Here is a 23,103-nt window from a genome sequence, read left to right on the forward strand (position 1 = left end):
ACAGTGTGTGGATGATGCAGACGTCTCTCACTTTATTAGCTTCATGCTCTGATATAATTACAACAATCAGATACATTTAAACTTCCACTAATGATACCATGTTAAATAATTGTTGTGTTACATAATTGTGTTTGTCTTGATTTGATTATTGTTTATTCTGGGTAGGATCTTATTCTGGTTGAAGTAATCGGTAAATCCTGTTTATATGTCTGTGTCTCATTCAGTCTTAATATGGTTAACGTCTGAATATTTGTGTCCATGTGAACATAGTCGCTGACGTCTTTAGCTGCATCATTGATGAGGATTTGTCTCCATCTAGTGACGTACACTCAAAGCACTGACTAAAGTACCTGTAGGATATGAAACATTTTAAATACCCGGATAAAAACAAATACAATCCACTTTTACACTTCCACACCAATTAAAGAGGTGCTGCTACACACTACAGTTGATAAATGAATCTGGAAAAACTGGTGCAGCACTCAGTTCTTTTACTGCTAACAGCTTCAGTTTTAGATTTTAAATAAAAACAGTTTGGAATTCCACGTTAAAGTCAAAGATCATAACCAGAAGTCATGTATAAAAACAGTGATGACACAATGAAAGTCACAGATCGTCTCTTTAATAACTTTCAAACAAGAGTATAAATCTGTTCTGAAGTCTCTGTGACAGTTTACCATCAAACAGCTGAAGTCATTTTTTATTGTGGGGATTAAATGACTGAGGTTTCCTCATTTACATTCATAGCTCACACATGTGGTGCAATCAGAACAATTTGACAGGACATTTACTATTATTATTAAAACTACTACACAAAGAATGAGGGATTCCATTCAAAATAAGAAATCTGTGATTAAGTGGCTTTAGAGAAAAACTGAGGAAGGACAGAAGGTGATTAATTGTGTGTTAAATGTTGTAATCTGAACTTTCCAGTTTTATTTATCAGCATTTTGAAATGAAAGGTTACACATGTTTAAACGGTGTTTGATGAGATACTGTTTATCAGTCAATTAAAGATCAACACATTATGTGACGCTATGAAGGTTAAAGGAAAAACCTCAGTGTCTGTGTGAAGCAGACAAGTAACAGTACAAATGACTTCCAGCAGATGGCGCCGGCATGAGCAGTACAAGTGAGTGAGTCAGTCTGTGTCAGTGCATTAAAAATAAAGTTTTCATATTCAGATTTACAAAGAAACATTCAAAATGAATCTCGTAGATCGAGTGGATTAGAAGAATGTGCTGGTTTTAATAAAAATGTTGTTTTACAGTGCGTCCTGCTTAAACACTGATTCTGTTTGGTTTGTTTATCAGAAAATAAACGTCCTGAAATCTGTCGCACACTGCATCAAAATAATGTAACTGAAAATATCCTGAATTCAGGTCAGAGGACAAAATGTTAAAAGAAATTCAATCGGTTGAAGAAAAAGAAATAACTTTGAAACGCTGCTACGGTTGGGAAGAGAATGTGTGAGATATGGAGAAGTGTGGCCAAGTTGACAGGTTGTTGATGTCATAGACTGTTTATAAAGTTGGACGGACTCCGTAAAAGTGAAGCCAAAGTGCCAAAACTGCCCCCTGGTGGCTTTATGCAGTACAGGTCATAAACCCCTCCTCTGCCATGTTATTGGAAGATGGATTATTTCATTTTAGGTAGTTCTTATCACACTGGTTTGGTTTTAATTAGTTATTTGAGCATTAAATGACTGACTTCAAATGACGTGATCGAGTTGTGTGCAGGATATTTTGGCTTCACTTCTGGTTAGTGGTGGGAAGTGGAGATGCGTCGTCCATCTTAATACGCAGTCGATGGTTGAAACAAACCAGTTATAATACACTTGTGCACATTCACGCACAGACAGAAAACCAAGAGCAGCACAGGCTCAGATACAAACATCTGGGCTGTAAATGAAAGCTTTTGTTTGTGTTTCTTAATCAAAGAGGAGAGTATAAAAAACTGCACCGCCACAGTGCCACGTTCTTCAAAAGCTCTATGGAGTGACTACTGCATTAGAAAAAGCAACGACAACGCAAACGTAGAGCCGTGGGATAAAAAAGTTTAAAGGAATATATTACAAAGCCTTTTGGAGTCCTGAGTTTATCAAACATAAACAAAACAGACTAAAAGGCCAGAGTCCATAAAATATAATTGAAATACAATAAAGGATTTAAACAAATAAATGGTTCCTGCTTGTCGTCCGGTCCTCAGACGTCCAGGAAAACAAGTAGATCAACTGAGAAGTATGTTTGACACCTGTTTGGGACGACACACATTATGCAGCATACGTGGTGTCAACAGCATATATAGAGTTTTAAATGAGGTGCTCGTCTTTTTGGGAAAGCAGCATTGTCTTTAGATAAGAGTGACACAATGATTTCAATCAGTTTTTCCAACATAAGATTTAAGTATAATCCTTTAAAATAAAAGCTTAAAATGTGTTTGTGATGTTTTAAATTAACAACAGTGTGCGACATCCCTAAACGGACACAGATGTGAGTCGTCAGTTTAAGACACACGTCCCGACTTTGACGACATCGTGGCCGCCAAGTTACTCGAGTGAAGACAAAACACGTTGCTTCACACTTACAGATGATAAACACGCTGACGACCGGGAGCGGTCCAGTTAGACCACAGTAGTCCTCTACTGGTGGCCACTGGGAAGCTTGTAGGTTAAGTACCTTGCTGAAAGGCACCTTGGCAGTTGCTACTAAGAAAGAATTCACTATTTTATTTAGCAGAACTCAGAACCTCCTAGGTTATAAAAAACCTTTTGACCTCTCAGTCACTGCCCTGCAAACATAATAATCGACGTGATCACATCATTGGTGAAGAAATTACCGGTTATTAGTTCAAAGGCTGATACAGGTTTGAAAATTGTGTCATTAAAGGTTCCTGAACTTGAACCAATCTCAGGTGTGATAGGGATGTTTCTCCCATTTAGATTCTGGTCCTGGATCAGTTTATCTGTGTAAATTGAGGCTGATTGTAGTTCTTGTTTAAGTCTCTCCAGCTTTCTGTGATAGAAGAAGAAGCCTGAGGTCCTGACGCTCGCACAGTATTCTGAGGAAATGCTTTCAAAATTTTACAAACCAAATATTATAGAATATATTGACCAGCCACAGTCAAATTATACCAGCGCTCGACGAGAGGTGAATTTGATGTTTATTGCATGTTTGACTTGATTGACAGCTCTCTCTGGCTCCTCCTACTTAGCTCATAGCAGTTAAGTCGTTTTTTCTAAATGAAATATGTAAAATTGGCTCCAGACATTTTGTGGACTTTGCCTTTCACATATGAAACACACAGCAGGGATTGCCGTGTCAGACGTGTTCACAACAACAGGAAATTGTCCCGAACATTCACATGAGGGGTGGCGGCTGGGTAGAGCACGCAGGACGTGACGTATAACTCCCAATCCAGAAAATCACATGTTTTGGTTTTGGCTTACGGCCCTCACTGTCACAAGCTCTCCAATGTCATTGTCTTTTGAAGTTGGCATCTTCTGCGTCTCCTCTTTTCATCCAGAGATATTTGTATTCTTCCACTTTCATACCCCACGCTTATTAGAAACGTCATCAACGACATTTACCTGTTGCGTTCTCACATCGGCACCCTCGGACATTTTTCAGACGTTTTACTGTGGGGCTTGCAGGCGAATGTCCGGATCAACTGACATTTGCATTCTTACATACAGCACCTCCTGAAAATGTCAGCACGTGTCTAAAAGCAGCTTTAGATTATTCAGCTGCAAACAACTTAAAAACTAGACATGAGTAGTATGTGTTCTACCATGTCAGCCTTTCAGAGTTCCAGTTTGACAGTATTCTCTCTTTCTGAGTTTAGCACCATCCATTAAATAACTGCTGGTAAAATCTACATGTGGCTGGTAAATCTTCTTAAATTACGAAACACTTTGGTGGAGAAAAAAAACAGCCCTGCTTCTGGGCGGTCTGGGCAGATAAGATAAGAAATAGTGAATTTTGGAGGGGATGTTGTCAGCTGTTGTCAGCCGTGTTCACTGGGAGGTGATCCAGCCTTTGTCAGCAGCCAGATCTCCTTCCCCCTGCGAGGAGAAACTATTCCAGTGCTCTGGATCATTGCAGGGATTTGGCTGACGTTCTTACCCAGAGCAGGGAGCGGTTCAGGTTCTGCTCAAAGACGGTCCTGACAGACTGTAGCTGGACTCATCAGCTATTCTGTTTCCTGACCACAAGTCCAGCCCTGTGTTTCTCAGCAGGCTTTGCAGGTTCTACCGGCGGGGCTGGTAGCGGGAGTGACGAGGCAAGGAGGTGGGGCTGGAGGAAGAGGAGGGCGACATGGAGGCCAGCGAGGCGGTGGCGGCGGCGTCCTCAGCCTCCTCCAGCTCTCCTGCTCCGTGGAGCTCCTGGCTGACGCTGGACTGTAAGGCAGCCGGGGTCAGCCACTCTTTGGGCAGGCAGGTCTGGAGGAAGGGCACGCAGGAGCTGAAGTAGGCCAGACGGTTGACCCAGCGAGGGATCTCCCGGCCACACAGGATCTGAGGAGGGGAGAAGAGCAAAACATTTCATAAAATAGTTGATAAAACAGCTCTGGTGCTGTGACAATGAGCTTTGGAAAGCGACGCCACGTTGTTCATGTATGATAAGAAAGAAGTCGTACAATGAGACTTGTTGAAGTAAATTCGTAGCATATCTTAATAAAGGACCAACATGTGGGAACCCCCAGCACCGGTGTAGAATTTGGTTAATAAGAAACTTTATAATCAATACACTCACCATTAGGGCATTTTTGTGTTACACTTGAGTCTGCATTCATGTTAAAATAAACTTGAGCATCATTTGTCTTGATTTCAATGTGAAGTCCATGAATCAATCTTCACTTTTCTTTGTTCACTAAACCAGAACAAACACTCGTTACTTCCTCCTGGTCTGTTAATGTTTTCTAAGTCAGAAGTCGTCTGTGGACATAATCAGTCTTTCAGAGTTCAGCTGCGATTTCAGCGGAAGAAAAAAAAATCTGGAACCATGCATGTGTAACGTGAAAATACTTCCTGCCATTCTCTTGTGAAGTGACCCCAGTGAAAAAATTTTCAAACCTCCAGGGAATGATGTGACATTTCCTGACTTTCTGTGCCTTAAAGGAACAAACAGTGGCAACCCAGCGTTAGTCATTTCAAGGGACCAGCAGCTTGTACATGAGTTGGAGGATTGGATTTCTCTCTAACCTCCTGCCCTTAGCAGACTAACACTGTCATTGTGAGGGCTTATTATCACCACTTTGCTCTGTCAGTGCTATTACAACATCTTGGGACAAGTGGTTTCCCAGAAACTCTGGGTAAATGCACTTTAATCACAACATCATCAAAGATGCTGACTGGCTTTCTTAAAAGCCACATGTGAGACGGAGACAGTGGGTTTTTTTAAAAACCACAAAAAACGTCTCGTAGAGCCGATGATTTTACATGTTGTGTCCCATCACGAGCAGCCTACAGATGATTGTATCCTATGTTAATGCTGCAGCCACTGCTCTGTGTCAGCCAGCTGAAAACAGATTCCTCACCTCCTTCAGAGATGAGAGTGATGTGACAGAAAGAAATCAAAGCAAATTACTTTGATCTCATGAAGTCAGATGAGCACAGCCACAGCTCGGAGGACAAATCCTTAAATGTACCAGAGCTCTAGTTGATCCACACAAATCACCTGGTCTAGCTTTTGGCTTTAGCTGCAGGACTCACAGCGGCTTCGTGTTTTAAGAAATACCCTTTTACATTCACTAAGTTTCAAATCACCAGCATGAGCTGTTCACCGCAGATCCTCAGTTTTTTTTTTAAGCAGACACTGAGCATGACTCTGGATAAAAATAACTCAGACTAGGTGGCAAGAGAAGATGAAGAGAGAAGGCAAGACAAGAGGCATAAATCGGTTATAGTTGAGGACATGTGACCCTCACAACCTTCAATACACAACATAAACAACAGAAAACTGTCCCTCTGAAAGTATTTTTTTTTCTTTGCTGAACTTTCAGGACACGATTCTTGTGCAGTGGCATCATCCATATAATAAACTTCCATAACGAGACAGAACCAGGGTGTTAACAGGGAGCAGTGTGTTGATTCGCGTTTCAGAAAGACTGACGACAGAGTCATGCACGTCACACATTCTCTCTGCACAATTAATCATCACACTTGATATTTCAAAGCTGCAACAACCAAACTACGTGTCCAATCCTATTCATCTCCTCTTTAAGAAAATCATACATGTTAATGAGAGCAAACATGAAAATTAAATCCTGCAGGCAAAACTGCCTCCCGCTGCTAAACTGGGTTTCTTTATACATTCCTGTTTATATGATATCACAAGTTTAAACTGTGCATTTCTCTGTGAAAGTATCTTCAGATGTCGTGTTTACTGTGTGCGAATATTGTAAGTGTGTGTGTGTGTGTGTCAGCTGACTGCGTGTCTGGGCTTGTATCAGTGTCCTAATCCCCATCTCAGTGCTAGATGCTATGTGTAAGACTTCCTGCTCATTAGTCATACAAAGATAAGCTGCTCGTTAGTATGCACGCTCACACACACACACACACACACACAGATACGTGTAGCAAGGGTTACACCTTATCTGACTAGCATGTTGGGGATTTTTGGACCTCATGTCAGGTAAGTTCAGTTGAGCTTGTTGAAAACAAAGTGTGCACGTGTGCTTTGTGTGTGTGTGTAAGTACACTTACCTCTGAAAGTGCCGAGGAGAAGTGGTTGCAGTTCTTGTGCATGAGGTGGTAGGCGTTGCCTCTGTACTCCTTCCCCATCTCCTCCACGATTCGCTCCACATCCTCCTCTGTGAAGTCTGTGCTGCCGAGGACTATGGCTTCTCTGCAGGAACAAGTGTGAGCATTATTACTCACTCACGTCCATCTCTACACTGTTTCATACATGGAATACATATACATACAAGTGTTTGCCTCTTTCCTGCGTTGCCTTACAGTTTCGCATCACAAGTTTTGTTATCAAGAAGGAATGAATAATATTAGTTTAGTCTATATTCATACGATATACAAAAATGTTAACATCTGAAAATTAATAGTAATAATAAGCAGTTGATCTGCTTGGTCTCTTTAAGGAGGGAAACATATTGTGAATAATTGTTTTTCACTGGTATCAAACCAATATGATGGATTTCAGCCTGAGAGAGAAACCTGGACATGGTGGCATTTGTCCCGGATGATCCATACTTATGGTCCAGTGGCCTGCATGGAGACAGCAAGTGTGTCTGAGCACCATGTCTGTGGGCGTGTGGGCGTGTGTGTGTCAGATCAACTAGAGCAGAAGTAATACACAGCAGCACAGTTGCTCTGGGTAGACACAGACACACAAACCCTTGGTTGATAATGGGAACACAAAATCGTATTGAACTGACTGTCTCAGCACCGAAAATTCACTTAGTTCAACTACAGTAAAACACTGTACTCATGTTTACGAGCACTTTTTTTTCCCTCTGAAACCCACACGGGTTTCACAGGTTTCATAACATCGTGCTGCCTTTTCTTTTCCATCCCATTTACTAACATCTTTTAATAAGCTTGAGCTCAAATGATTACATTTTTTTTTTTTTTTTTTGGGTTAACTGAATACATTTATGAGTAATTTTTAATGCAAAATGCGAAATATTTGCTGTTTCCAGCCGTTCAGGTCTGAAGAGTTAATGGTTGAATAAAATAAGACATCTGATGACGTCGCCTAAGTCTGCGGAAAATTACAAAAGGCGTTTGATATGCAATAAATTGCTAAAGAAATGAATCGTAACCTAGCGCTCTATTAATAAACTACTGACTAATACCAACACCACAAGCCTGCAGAGCTTAATCACATGCTTTCTGAAATCATGAACATTTCGTTGCAGGGTGCATTGGAGTGAATTACATGTATTAATGTTCATATTAAAAATCTGTAAACTGAATGTGATTCTGTGCAGCTGTTTCTATCCCAGTGTCTCTTTTGCGTTCAGTATCACAAGGAAAGTGATGACAAATTGACACTTTATTTATGCTCTGTCTCTTCTGTTCTCACTCTCAGTCCAAGACAAATCAGCTGCCTCACCAAATGAGGAAAACAGTGTGAAATTTAAAAAAAAATGTCTGTCACATGCTCTATCTCTCTCTCCCTCCCTCTCCCTAACCCTAACTCATTAGAAGACACATTAACTGACTGGGTGAACCCAGAAGCTGTGGAATCTCTGACTAATTAAATATTCTCTCACACAGTGACTGTTGGATGACGACCGTTTGACTCACTGGTCACGTTTAGTTCAGTGACGGCGATTCCATTAAAATGTTCATCAAATGTGGAGCTGAGGTGATTTACAGACGGTTCAGTTTACCTGTCAGAGTGTGATTCAATACAACTCAATGCAACTACATCAACTTTAGTGACCTTGGTACTGTAAATACATGACAACATGCAGCAGGTCAGTTCTTATCCCAACCTTTTATTTTGGAAACATAAAAGGAAGATAAAGAAGAAATCTGTGTTCCCAGGAGACACCATCTGATCTATGCTGATTATGAACAAAGGGGTTTCTTGTTTTCACGACATTAACATCATCTCACTGGTGAAGACATCGTCTCTGTGTTGTCTCTGTGTTCAAATGGTCTGTGTACACTCTCGAGACTCCAGGTAGTGTTTGTAGTCTTTGTCCACAGTGAAATGCATGAACAACACAAAAGCAGCTAAGATGTCTACTGATGAAATGAACATGAAAACAGGTTCATGGCATAAGCTTCGATGTATTGCAGGCTAAACCGAAAGTGACAAAACTGTCTTCTAAACTTTAGTACCACAGATCTCTCAGCAACACACAGAGACTTTCAACACTTTCACCACACATCAAATACCTCAAACTTACTTGAACTTGAAGGTGTCGCCTAGTTCAGTGGCATCGCCTGGTGTAATCTCAAAGATCCCTGAGAATGGGTACGGGTGTCCACCATAGGCAAACTCTAAACACACACAACACAAAAACACACATTTAAGCACATTACCTTCAACAAAAAGTTCCTTCTTTGAGCAGACACAGTTTTATATTGTGAGTGTAAAAGCATCTTCTCAGAGGACTAATCATAAGTAGTTGACCTGATATGTGTTGGTGTCACACATCTGCGTAATCTTACCTCTTCCATAGATCTCAATCCCTGAGTGAAACACTCCGATGCCCAGAGAGCTGGTGAACTCATTGATCCAGTACTGAGACAGAAAGAGACAGAATTAATATATTATTTTATGAGAAAAAGTCCAAATAACCCAAAATATTTGACATATTACAAAGTCGCTGCAAATGCCTCAATGCAAACTTCAGTGTTGAATGTGTCGTTGTACCTCAATGTTTTTTCATCGTCATGTATCAAATAAAAACATAATTCAGCAGAGCAGAAACACATAAAATCCCGTCAGGATTCATGAGAAGAATCGTCTACATAGACTTAATACAGATCCACAAACTGAATTAACCTCAACAGCTTATTGTTTAACGACAGCCGGCGTCTCCCTGACACTCGACCACTCTGCGATTGCGGCTGCTTGAAATAAGATCTGAGAGCCTCTGGTGTTTACACAAGATCTCTTACACACAGACAATAAAAGACAGGCCCACACACAAACACACGACAGAGCGCACAGAATCAATGATCTCTGACTGGAGCGTCCATCTCTACAGCACAAACATGCCGTCGCTAGAGGTGATTGGACGGGCTGTTGCTCGGCAGAGTTCGTTTGTGTGAGAAGGATCTTTAGTCGCAGATGATGGAGCAGTGATTTCATCTAAATGGTAAAATAATACATTACACAATAACATCACTCATACAAACAATATTCCGTATTGAGTGAAATGAATAATTCATAATAATTATTCATGTTGGTGGTCAATTACCAAGCTCAGTATCTTGACCTTTTGACCTATGGCGAGATAAAAAGTTGAGCCAAAGACAAATCAGCATTATTAAAGGTTACGGTGAAGTTACTATGAGCAGTTCCTGTTTTCAATGTACCCACAGATGTACAGACAAACTGTCACTGGATCATTTTGATACTGCAGAAATCATGATGATTCTGAATCCTGTTTTCTCCTGAATCCATTCTATCAACACACACTGTCTTCATCAACTTGAGGATGATGCATCAATGATCTGTTTCTACAGAAAACATAGTCAGGAGGTGATGATGTTACTGGACTGGTCTGTTTTTTCCTCTGTTGTAATAGCACTTAAAGAAAATACAGCTTAACAATGAGTCACACTGTGACTGCACCACTGTGTTGCATTATAAAACCCACTTCACTTACTGTATATGTAGTTGATTGTATTAACACTTCTAATACTGCAGATACAAAGCAGTGCATCGACCACCGAATTTCTCATATTGGATTTAGGTGAATAATTTGTTTTTAATTCCAACTTCCCTCCTCAATACAGTTTATATTTCCTATTGATGTTGATGTTTACATTACGCCTTAGTTTAAAGTGTAATTTCTATCATATGATTAAATATGTGGTACCCTATGATTAACATAGGAGCAAAACTCTACACTGAATAATTCTCAAGTTTGGAGGCCGACAGTGTTATGACTAACCTTAATGTCCCTATAATTTCTTTGGACAAGTAAATGCAAATGATACTGACCCATCAGAGACAAGATAAGACTGCTGAGTCACAACATTTCCATCTGATGTCTCACAGTTACCTGACCCACATACAGTCGTTTCCAAAGTTCACAAACAGAGAGAGGCACACAAGGTGGAAGTACAGGTAAGGAAGGAGGTTGTGACATTTGTCATTGATCCTTCTCATGTCCTTTTTTTTTTTACTCATCCAGAGACATTTCGATTTTTCCAGTTTCGTATTGTTTTCAAACAGACCCACTGGAGGTGTTCAGGTTAATGCCTGGACTTCAGTGCATGTCTGAAAGCGGTTTAAGTTTACTCTAAATCCCTCTGAGTGGAGTGTTAGTTCGATACTTTTAATTGCAAAAGCAAAATCGCTTCAGTGTGAGTGAAAACCTCAGACTCAGTGAGGAAAAAAGCGGATTGCTTCCCTATCTGCAACAAGACAGAAGGTTTAGTACAGTATATCCACCCCCACCCCCACCCCCACCCCCGGCTAGTGAAGTAAGACTCTTATCTCAGCGCTCCTTACTTCAAAGCTCGTTAAAAGCAGCCTCCTCCTCAGCACAGACGATGAGATGAGCATTTGCGAGAGTAACAGTTTATTTACGTGATAATGAATTAAATTAAGACGGATGAGTGGAGGGAGGGAGACACAGGGAGACGGATGAACGCAGAGGAACCGGGTGCTGAAGTTAAATGTTTGTAATAAATGTAATCATCACAGTGCCACGTGCTGCATTCCTGTGCTGTAATTTTTCTTTTAAAGGGATTATCATCGCCGAAAGTGTTCAAGCAGGATAATTAACAGGGAGATATGAAATGTCTTCAGCATCACTGCTGCAGCAGAAACATGTCAACTGAAACCAAAACTGAAATACATAATATGATCGCAACAGTTAGATATTTAATCAAATATCACGACTGATAGAAATATAATCATCAATTATATTGTTGGTATTATATTAATATTAAATGTGAGCTGCCACAATTGGGGATGAATATTAACAGCACGATGCATCAATGTATTTATTTCAGTTCCAGCGCAGTGGAGACATAAAAGTGTTAGAGATTTGTTATACTAAGCTCCCCAGCTACTGTAGTATACGATAACAATCTACTAACAATCTAGTATGAGTTTCTCAACTTCTGTCCTGTGAGAGACTTAAAACTTTAAATTTAATTTTTTAACTTTAAATTAGACAGTGCAACATGTTGCTACACTACACTACACCAGCTGAATCTGTGGTCTCTCACAAATAGCACAGTGACACTACATTCTCATTTATCTCATGTGTTTCTTTAGCCTTGGCACACGTTACCTTGTAAACTGGACGATAAACAGAAAAGCTGGAGTCATGATGTCTGCACGTCCCTGACTGATCCTGAGCAGCAGCCACAGCAGAACCCTCCACCAACACAGAGTAACACAACCCGCTCTAATGTCCAAACACAGGGATACAGTAGTCCACGGTGTGTCTGGCAGGCAGACAGACAGGTGGTGTGCAGATAATGCTGTCTCATTAGAGCAGCGTACTGAAGCACTCAGAGCTGGCCAGGAAATCCACTTAGCAGAGATGGGAGCGGGACGGAGGAGAGGACTTGACGGAATGGGAATTGTGGAAGAAGGAGAGAGTGAGGGGCGTCTGTGCTGGTGCCAGTTGTTCCTGAAAGTCACGTGATGTTATTGATCCTCAAATGTAAAGGGGGAAGTGGGCGTTTCATCAGTCTTTTTGAGTAAAATGTTTCAGTGTCTTCTTAGAGGGAACAAATCCCACACTGACCAAAGTGTCAGCCTCTGCCAACAACCAGGCTGCCTTTCAGTAAGCACTCACCAACACTGTTCATGCTTACACAGTGTGAACATCTGATGATGGCAGTGGGGGTCCTGCAGCGTGTGTCGCCACTTTCCTGACCTCAGCTATTCCGTAAGCCAATAAACAAGGCCCCATTCAGACCATCTAATAGCACTGCATCATAAAACATGGCCTCCTCATTCACTTCTTTAAGACCAGCGTTAAGGACTACTAAGAAAACTAAGGACTGTCTCAAAACATATATATAATCCTGGCTGAGTTTTTCTGTAGCAAATCTCAGTGTTATATGAAGCTACAGCCAGGAGTTGATTAGCTTAGCATCACGACTGAATGTGGGTGGCTGTTGTCGGCCCTCATCGCCAAAAACTCACACATTTCATTGTCTTTCCAAGTTGACATCTTCCAGTTTCTTGTCTGTCACGTGTAAGAAGTGTCCTCAACACGTCCACTCGCTGGCTGTGAATTTTACAGAAATTGTCCTTGCTGTATTCTCACATGGGCTCACTGTGAATGTCCTGAGCAACTGACGTGGACATTTGTGTTCTCACATACAGACCCTCTGGGCCTCATTGTCAACTTTTCATTTCTGTAAGTCAAGTAACCAACCAGCGGACAGAAAGTCCACAGAGACACTACTCATACTCACTTTCTAATCGATACAAAGAGGAAGCGTATAGAGGAATGAATGAATAGGGAGCAGCCATCATCACTGCAAACAGGCCAAAAGTCTGGTTACCACAGCAGCACAAGCAAAAATAACACAAATATGCATGGGTGTGATTCGATGTGCAAGCACATGCACAAACCACGGAATTCCTTCAATGAGTAAAACGCACACTCATTCTCCCACTCTCACATGCACACAATGAAAACACACATCGAGCAACTGTAAAAGCAGTTTATGGGTGTGTGTGTGGCATGAGCAGCTTCTGTTAGCGTGTCCAAGTGTGCAGAGGAACCCTGCAGCAGTTCACATGAATGGAGACCAGATAGAAAGATAAAAGCTTGTCAGTGGTCTTTACAGAAAAGGAACTAATGTGGACAGCAAGTCAAGTGAAAGACCGAGAGGAAGTGAAAGAAGGAAGGGGGAGGAGAGGAGAAAGAGAGAGGGGGAGGAAAAAGACTGACAAGAGGCAGAAGAAAGGAGAAAGATAAGATGGAACAAATTAAGTAATGATATGGTTCTATATGACTTTAGATACTGTGCCACTATTTTCTACAAGAAAACCATCTGTACAGGTTCTCAGAGGATGGTTTAATGACCCTGTAGCCCTCAGTGTTAATCCATATGAAACAGCCTCCAACATTATGACCTCAGCCCTGTGATGATATATTGACCATCAGCTAAAAGGGAGCACAACAGCAATAAATCAGATTAAAAATAGAAGTAAAGTAATCGTGTCTCTCTCTCCAAAGGAGGAGGACCTTCATATTGATCCAGGAATAAACATCTCAGGTGTCTCCTGGTGTCTTCTTAACTGTTGAAAGTATTGGTGGATGGAACAAAACAGACACAAACAATCAGATGTATGATGACGAAGAAAAGCTCGGTGGACATTGATGACAAGTTTTATCCCCCAAACAACACCTCTCCGGTCTTTTAAATAGCCCGGACGATGTAATTCCAATTGCGAGCGTGCTCTGTCCAACACTGAATCTATATCAATCAATGATTCATCGACAGATCCATCACTTTCTACCCCCCCTTCTGACTCACCCCTGCTTGGTGACAACACAATGACTCAAATTCTCGCTCTGAAACAAAGAGACCTGCATTTCCTCCAAAGAAGAAGTGTCGACAGGGTGAAATTTAACATCTACTTGAGGTTTAGCAGCATTTTGGTTTCAAATCCTGTGTTTTCCTATGACAGCAGGCTGAGAGGGGTTTACAGAAATACTGACTCTGTGGTGATCGCGTTCTACTGTAAATATTTCACTTGTGACACTTTGCTGTTTTGGCAACAGCAGATTAAAGAGTATACTGAGGATCATTTTGGCTCCATTCCTGATATGGAAAACCATTTCCCAGCTTTAAAAAGCACATTTTACACTCTTGATTTTCATCTTTTATGCGTTCTATCTTTTGCGTGAATCCTTCTAAGTGTTTTTTAGATCAGGTGCAATATTCAACTCACTTTTATCTGCGTTATTATTCTGGGTTTTACACATTATGTCCTTGTGGGCAGTTTTTAGGTGTTTTTTACACAGCGTATTGTTTTTCAGCCCAAAAAAATGTATATTACAAATAGTGTTGTACAGGAACTTTGTTTTTTTATCATTATCTGACTAGTGAAAAACAATTTCCAAGAGCACTTCTGGTCACTTTTTGCTGCTCATTCAGTCCCTTTGTGTATTTTGCTGGAATATAAGTGAAAAAGAACTGATGAACCACTAAATTAAGTTGAAATGCTGAGTTACATGTCATGAGTGAAGGCCGAATTGAGAAATGACATAAGGTCATTGGTGAAGAGGCTTCAGTATTGAAGTTTATTCAATGCACCTCAGCTGAAAACTAACTCAAGCTTTAAATCGCCTGTTTTTACAATAGAGTTTGGCGTAACGTCCGGGGATTGTTCATATGGCTACGCCAAAACAACACAGAACCGTTGTGCTCGGATAAAGTATTAAATAAACAACCAAAACACCCATTGTTACCTCTCCACTCACCATATCATAGACGTTTAGGATGATCGGCTCGTTTGCCATCACTGGCAGCGGCAGTTTCCTCCCGCTACGTCCCTTCTTCTCTGCGGGTCTTCCTCCTCCTCACACCCCCCGCTCCTCGGTTCCTTCCCCCGGTGAGAGATCCGAACTCTCGCCCTCTCTGAAAATAGACCTCGGTCCTCCACCGTATTCGCGGCGCTTCCACGACGGATTCGACAATTCAGCTCCACGGCAATGGTTTCAAATCGTGGGGGGGTCCGAGGATATGTTCCCACCGGCCAACATCTGACGGGCTTTGTCCGGAGCCTCCGCGCCTCACAGAGCTCCAGCGGCGGCGGAGGACGGCGGAGCCTCTCGCTTGGCAAGACGGACGGACTCGCTAACCGAGGTCGGGCTGAGAAGGCGGACTTCACGCGGGGGGATGTGTCTTCCAGGAGCCGCGTCGACACGGAGGAAATGTGATTTCATCTTCCCGAACAAGACAAATATTTAACTAACCGTCATAACGCTGATATTCCAACGGGGGAGAAAAAAAAAATGACTTCCGACTCCCTTGTTATTCGCTGGCTAACGGTAGCTCCGGAGCTGGCGGCCGGGCAGGATGCGACCGCTGGCGGAAAAGTGGTCGGAGAGAGTGGGCGAGCGGAGCGATGACAGCACGCTCGATTCATCAACCTGCGGGCATTGTGGGGGATGTAGTTCTCGACGTGAAGGCAACGAACCGATAAACAATAATAGTGAACTGTATTTATGCAGCAATAAAAAATAAAGAGTTTACCAAGAAAATATGACAATCAGAATGGAGGTAGATGAGTGAAGAACAACATGATGTCACGTTTATTCTTATCAACATGTTTAATTAAGTATTTTTCAGTAGACAATGCCCTAAATTCACGGAGACGTATTTTTTACTTGGTTGTGCACCATTAATTGTTCTGTGAGAAATCAAGAGAACATAGTGAGACGTCCTTTGTCCGAGTCTCTGGATTCTTTCCTGACCCAAAACTGCATCATTCCACGTTTCCACGTTTCGTGGATTTCTGTTCGGTTGTTTTTACAAACACACACACTAGGGCTGAAAATGTGGCCTTTGCTCGGAGGTAACAGGAATAGCACTCAGTAGAGACAGTACCTCTACCAAAGCCGTCCTCTTATTTATATTCAATCAAGCTGCACCGCATTGCACACACATTGATATCAGTTCCCTCCAAATGTCACATTTTTGTCTTCAAGATCCATTAAAGATGAACATTTTGGGGAGAAATAAATCCTATCTTGACCTTCGTTTTAAAGAAAATTATCATTTCCGGGCTCCACACCAACATTTTATGGGTTTTTCCCTGACCCATAATTACATATCCTTCCACAAAGTTTTGTGGAAATCTGTCTCAATAATTTTACGTCAGGAGTGAAAACAAACTCCTTGGCAGACATACCATAATTTTCCTACTGTTAAGCATGGGAGCGGTGACACTGATAGAGGAGAAAATAGATTTCCAAAACAGATCTGACATAAAATACAACATGAACTACTCAAGCGAGCATCTGCCAAGCCACTCCATAGTGCAGTCACTTCATTTGCCACCTATAGGTGTGTATACATAAATAAGTGTAAATGGCTTCCTGTATCTCCATCTGTATAAAATAAAATCACCATATTTCTAACTCTGGATGGGCAGAAGCATTGAGACGTGGTCCCCATCTTGGTCCTTTTCCTTGTGGTTTCCACAGAAGAATTTGAAGCACAACAACAATGACCTACAATATTTCATATATTGTATTTATGTAGCAGGAACTTTTCCACAAAATCCCTCGTCCTCTGAGACAAACTCATGAACCCCCCTGGTCGTTTTCTCCCAACAGTTCCATGAGCGTCTCCTGGTTGGAGAACTCGTGCAGCGAACAGTTCATCTCATCCAGCAGCTCCTCTCCCAGCAGGAAGCTCTTGACATCGTGCACAGTCTTGCCGATCCGATGGTCTGTGATCCGGTCCTGGGCGAAGTTGTATGTCCGGATCTTCTCCGATCTGCCTTTGGTGCCAATCTGGAGGAAGAGAAAATAGTCAATAACTGCTTTGTCCATTTTTTGACATTATGTTCTCAAAGCTTCTTCAATGCTTTTTTTTTGCTTTGCTGTCTTTTCTTTTGTTCCGATTATTTTTCACACCACCTTTTATAAGTATCTCACTGTCTTCACCTGTACTTTACGCTGGTTGTAGCGTTTGCTGGTCACCTCCTCCAGCTTGATGCTGTACAGTTTTGCTCTCAGGGCCTTCATGGCCTTCTCCTTGTTCTTCAGCTGGGATCGTTCCTGCTGGCACTCTGCAACCACGCCTAACAAAACACATACAAAAGAAGTCATGTGGCCATCTAATTTACATTTCTCATTGCCAAAGGTCCTGAAAACCTGTTTTCTGCAACATAAATACAGTTTTTGTTGGGTTATTTTTTTATTTTACATGAAATATTGTTGTATTTGCTGGATTGAAGTGGGCAGGGCTGAACTGAGGTGTATCTTCTTGGTATTTCATCAAAATAAATCTAAAAACTTGCAGCATTTACCTGTGGGCAGATGAACTATTCTGACTGCACTGTCTGTGGTGTTGACGTGTTGGCCTCCAGCTCCACTTGCCCTCTTAGTTTCTATCCGCAGGTCCTTTGGGTTTATCGTGAATGAGATCTGACAAGAACACGGAAACACACATTATTTACTTAAGTCTAAATCAGCAGAAGAAGAAGAGTACAACTCTCATCAACCTAGCTTCATGGTTAATCAAGGTTCAAACACTAATGAGAAATGAAGGAACCGTTAAAACCGACACTAAATTAGAGCAAATGAGGAAAACTTTCCCAAATTAAACCAAAAATGTTTGTGAAAAGTGTTTTTGATTGACACACATAGAACAAGCAATAGCTGCCAAAATATGAAAAAAAAAATACTCCCATCTCAACAAAGTAAATTTTTCTACCTAAATGATCCATCCAGATATTTTTGTGCCATCCGTCCATCATGTCAAACAGTACCTCTGTAGGTTGGGGAAGTACAGCCACAGTCATGGTGCTGGTGTGCATTCGACCCTGTTTCTCAGTCTTGGGAACCCTCTGCACTCGATGGACTCCACCTTCGAACTTCATTCTCTTGTAGCTCTCGGGGCCACTGATACTGGCCGAGGCGTGACGGAGTCCACCTGGGTGAGGTGAGTAAGTAGTCACTAATTCTTAATACAGGGGATTCTTTAGAGTCTCACTGCAAACTGGTGGAAATGAGATTTAGTAATTTAGTAATTTTTTTTTTTAAGTAAATAAAATAATTTGTTTAAGCAGAATTCATTTCTAGAATCAATATAATGATGATGGAAAGCCTGTTATAGGATATGAAAATATACATAATATGTTTTTTTTTGTTTTTTCACACCATATCTTGTAGTAAGGTTTTTCTGGTGTTTTCCTCAAAAAAATCAATAAAGATTTAAAATGAAATAGACAAAAACAGAGAAAAAGGGGAAAAACTAAATGCCTGAACGATTGGATTGAACTGACCACCCACCTATCTCGCTGGTCATGTGCTCCAGGATGTCAAAGGACCAGCCGTGATGCTGAGCGAAGCCGTGGTACATGTCAAACACCTTTAGAGGAGAAGAGACAAGTTATCAAGCAAATACAAAGAATATCTTATAGGTTTTTTTATTTTCATGATGAGTCTAATTCTAATATTTCTACGGATGATGGGAAATCATATGATGTTTGTGTGTGGGGGGCATGACCAAAACTTACAAATGTTTTTATTTTGTTGCAATTATCAATTTAAATTTTGGTCCAAATTGTTCTAAAATGGATGCGGTGTTTTTTCTTTATGTAAATGTGCTTCTACTTTGCTATTTATTTACTATTCAGGTAGTTATAATTGTTTTGAGACCTCAGCAGTGAACAACATGGCCTCCTGACCCCCAATACCAGCTGTGACCTCCAGTATGAGGTCGCTCAGATCAGCCTCCTCTTCAGGGATCAACAGATCCAGGATCTGATTGGTGAAGCAGCAAATGAAAACATCTTCAGTTAGTTTAGTCGTAACATTAGTTACCATGTTTATTTATGCTTCAGCTGTTTGTCACTTGTACCTTTTGTCTAAGATCTTGAATATCTTGCAAACAGCCGTCTCGTTCCAGCTCCGCCAGCTCTTGAAGCGCAGGGTCTTCATCTTTCAGGAGAAACAAAAAATGGAAATTGTTGGAAATTGCCAAAATGTTTACATCATCGGATCCGTCTCATATCTCGAATTGTACTGAACTACTTCATAACAATAGTAGATCTGATTTTTTTGATTTACTTGCATGATTACCATCTAGTTATTTAATCCTAAAAGTCACAATAAAGTAAATGTACCAATATAGAATTACAAACACAGTGAAAGAGGACTTTTATCAATAATTTCTGACAACTGTAGCAACAGCAGTGCTTATATAGTGTGTGCCCGAAACCAAACCTGGGGGTTAATTAAATAGTGTGTGGACGTCTACCCTCTCCTTCATTCCTTTCCTTAATGACTAGTAAAGACATTGGTAGTTCAGACAGGAACTACATTTATTGTGCAGGTACATTTATTACATTTGTACTTTGTGCCTCAAATGTACCTTTGAAACATAACCCAGCCTTGACTTAAGTGCAGATGGAGACAGTCTCACCTTTCAGCAGCGCCTCAGTCTCTGTGATCTCTTTGTGTTTGGTGTCCAGTTCCCTGATGCTCTGGGCGAGAGGAGCCAGCAGCGACACCCTGCTCCTCTTGGCCCTCAGCTCCTCCTCGCTGCATTGCTCCTCCATCTCATTGTGGTTCACTGCTCTCAGACATTCACTGTACTCTGCCTCCGTCCTCTTCAGGTACTCCTGCAGAGACCTCTGGGCAAACAGCTCTTCCACCGACAGTAACCTGGACACCAGCAATGGTGAACCGGTGTGAACAGTTCTCGCTCCACTGCAACGGTGGTGATGAAATCCAACGATTTGGCTGAAGAAGTTTGGTGATTTTTTAAAGAGATGTGCCAACTTATTGAAGACACACTCATTTCCTGTTAGAAGGAGGGTCCCAGCTCTTCTGAGAGCCATCGTATGAGCAGATTCAGGCTGAAGATTGACTGTAACGAGACAAAAACATGTCCTCCTTGGATTTGGCCTTTAGCAGAAGAACTCAGAGCCAACGAGTACAGCACCAAACTTTACTTCAACAAAGAGTGACGTATGGCCTGAAACCTCGAAACTCAGAGAAAAAGATTTAACTTTACTTGTTGCTATGGAACTTTGGATTTTAACAACAGACTCGGACTAAACACTTTGCTGACAGTTTCTTGTCATCTGATGAGACCTTCGAGTCGAATAACAAACTGCTGAACGCCTCTCTTACGTTTCTCCTGTCATCGGAAACATCGATGCGACTGAAACGAAGCGGTTTCCTGTCACAAATGTCCGAAAAACTTTTAAACGAGTCACTATCGAGGGTTGTTGTAGAGATATTGCTCCTTCACCACCTCACGTTAGGGCGCAGCCATATTAGAACTTCTTCTTCTCTGGACTTAGACGGCAGCTTGTATCCTCGGTGTTGCATTACCGCCATCTACTGGAGGTTTGTAACTCCTACAATATCCAGATTGTCCACATCAGTTTTAAAGATGGACAGATGTTTCCTGCCTTGTCCACCTCCACCACACTCCAGTATATATATATATATATATATACACCTGCTTCTGCTAGTCCTTTTTATTCCCTCCATCATGTCCTTACAATTCATATTCCCGGCAGTTAACAAGTACGTATTCTACGGTTTCTGGAATCCGACAATGTCCAGTTGGATGTTTCCTTATAATGTGATAAGTCTTCTCCTCTTCAAACCCAGTCGATGTTCCTGTCTATTCACATGTCCACTGAAACTTGGAAAGTGAAATAAATATAAGTGGATATGATACAAGATAAAGAAAATTATATAAGACTTTAACTTACTTTGCTTACTTAATAAATCACCCTGTTCTATAGACACTTATGTGTTTGCATTGGTTATAAATCCCATTCTTCTGAAAACAAAAAAATCTGTCATTCAAATAATAGATTACTTGACCAATTATTTCAGCCAGTGTGTATCTGCTGTACTTACCACCACAGGTTTGTTGTGTGTCAGTTGGTGATTTCAATAAAAACTAAATTTAAGCGTATGCAATAATGTCAGAAGAATACATTATTTGCAGAAATTTACTCAGGGCCACTCTAAATAACAGGGTGTCTGGATGAGCGACTCAAAGCCTCAGTTGATATTCAGTTTTGCTGATGAGATACTTGTACGTAAAATGCTCAACAGGCAGTAAGTGTTGAGCTTTCAGTGGCCTGCTGTGCCCATCCTGTTCTGTACTTGTAACTAAAATGACTGTGTGGATGTGTAAATTGGACATTGAATTTAAACAAGGGTCGATCCTGGAAGCTTTTCATTTGCATAATGCAGTATGCAAAGATGTTAAACATCAGGACTGAGAGGGTGTCACCTCCCCAACATAAACCCAGCTTCACACTTTCTGTGTCTCTCTCTGTGTCTCTGTCTGTCACTGTTTTCTTATCTCCCCTTTAGTTTTACTTGCGTGTTTCCCTTGAACATAAATATCAAAAAGCACCTTATCAGATTTTGGTTATGACATGAGTGAAGATTTCTTCCCCGGCATCTCTGCTTATTTTCCACAATACAATTTATACAACAGTGAGAAGTTTAAATTGAAACACACATGCTAATGTGAACTAAACAAAACTACCACATCCCCCAACTGCCCCCTTTCAGGTTTCAAGAAAGAGTAACACATTCCAGGCAGGGGTGTGAACTAAACAGTCCTGTGTCTCATGGGCCTTTTAGCATTTGCTTCCCACAAACAGTGAGATTACTGACAGAAGAGAATTCTGCTCAGTCTCATCTATTTGAGTTTGCTCTGAATCCCAGTAAATTACACAATAACTCTACATTATGTTTATGTAGGAGGATTTTAGTTTCAATTACAGTATCTGTCACATAATAACAAATGTGATGTGACTTGAAACAGAACAATGAAGGATTATACACATTGTGCCATTTACACATGCTGTACTTTTACAGGAGTCTCAGGGGAGATGATGCAACATGTAGCAGGAAGATGCAATAAAAATAAGTAAATTACACTGAGTATTTTCAAAATGGACAAAACAACTTTATAGTAAGTAAGTAAGGAAGGATTTCTTTTATAAAACACCTTTCAAAACCAAAGTTATAACGTTCCATAGAAAACAAACATTAAGATAAAGACAGGAAATCACAGAGTAAAACACAAACAACAGCAGAATACAAACTACACAGAGGACAAAAACAATGGAACCATCAGGGTTAGACCAAGTTAAAAAAAAACTTCTAAAAACTGTTGAAGGACTCTGCATTTTTCACAACTAAGTGAAGAAGGTTCCAGAGGGAGGGAGCCATGACAAAAAAGGCCCAGTCACCTTAAGATAGGTCATTTATCATGTAGAACATTGTAGAATATATTTCATTCTTTACAAGTTTCTACAGTTTTTATTGCTTTTTGTATCTGTGTATGTGATGACTCATCATATTGTCTGAATAATATTTCAAATTGCAATTGAGTTTTTTGAGATAAGTTACATGCAATACTTGAGTGTAAGGAATATAAAATATTGAAAAAATATGAATTGAATTAAACCGTTAAGATACTAAGCTGGAAAAATAGTATTTTGCCGTAAAATCCTTTATTAAATTAAAAATGGCGTCTCTTTTTGTTTAATTAATAGCAAAATAAGAGGCCGTTTTAATTAAAAACATTAAAAAATAAAACCTAAACAAGTTTCCGTTTCATTACTTCCGGGTTTGAGGTTTTAAATCGGGTGGGAAAAACCAGCGGGAGGACGTCGATTAGCGCGCTGACGTCACTCCACCCTGTCCTCAAGCACAGCTCCCATTGGTCGATGTTTTAAAGGGACGGACCAG

At 40.9% G+C, this 23,103-nt stretch overlaps 2 protein-coding genes across 3 annotated transcripts; both read right to left on the bottom strand.

Annotated features, from left to right (window-relative positions):
• Positions 1–600: 600 nt before the first annotated feature.
• desi2 (desumoylating isopeptidase 2) lies at positions 601–15,752 on the bottom strand. The gene is made up of 5 exons (XM_020094167.2): positions 15,112–15,752; positions 9,143–9,215; positions 8,878–8,971; positions 6,707–6,848; positions 601–4,516 (listed from the first exon to the last, which is right to left on the bottom strand). Exons 1-5 carry the CDS (start codon positions 15,148–15,150, stop codon positions 4,250–4,252), a joined length of 615 nt encoding a protein of 204 aa, XP_019949726.1. The 5' UTR covers positions 15,151–15,752; the 3' UTR covers positions 601–4,249.
• A 192-nt stretch (positions 15,753–15,944) lies between these two features.
• mtrf1l (mitochondrial translational release factor 1-like) lies at positions 15,945–20,687 on the bottom strand. Of its 2 annotated transcripts, XM_020087528.2 has the most exons (9): positions 20,503–20,687; positions 19,790–20,236; positions 19,226–19,305; positions 19,024–19,128; positions 18,655–18,733; positions 18,132–18,295; positions 17,670–17,787; positions 17,305–17,441; positions 15,945–17,151 (listed from the first exon to the last, which is right to left on the bottom strand). In XM_020087528.2, the coding sequence occupies exons 2-9, from the start codon at positions 20,205–20,207 to the stop codon at positions 16,939–16,941; spliced, it is 1,314 nt and encodes a 437-aa protein (XP_019943087.2). In that variant the 5' UTR covers positions 20,208–20,236; positions 20,503–20,687; the 3' UTR covers positions 15,945–16,938. The 2 variants fall into 2 exon arrangements, with proteins under 2 accessions (XP_019943087.2, XP_069394464.1); XM_069538363.1 differs by having other exon boundaries at positions 19,790–20,664.
• Positions 20,688–23,103: the final 2,416 nt, after the last annotated feature.

Source organism: Paralichthys olivaceus, chromosome 14, assembly GCF_024713975.1.
Source record: "Paralichthys olivaceus isolate ysfri-2021 chromosome 14, ASM2471397v2, whole genome shotgun sequence".
NCBI lineage: Eukaryota > Metazoa > Chordata > Actinopteri > Pleuronectiformes > Paralichthyidae > Paralichthys > Paralichthys olivaceus.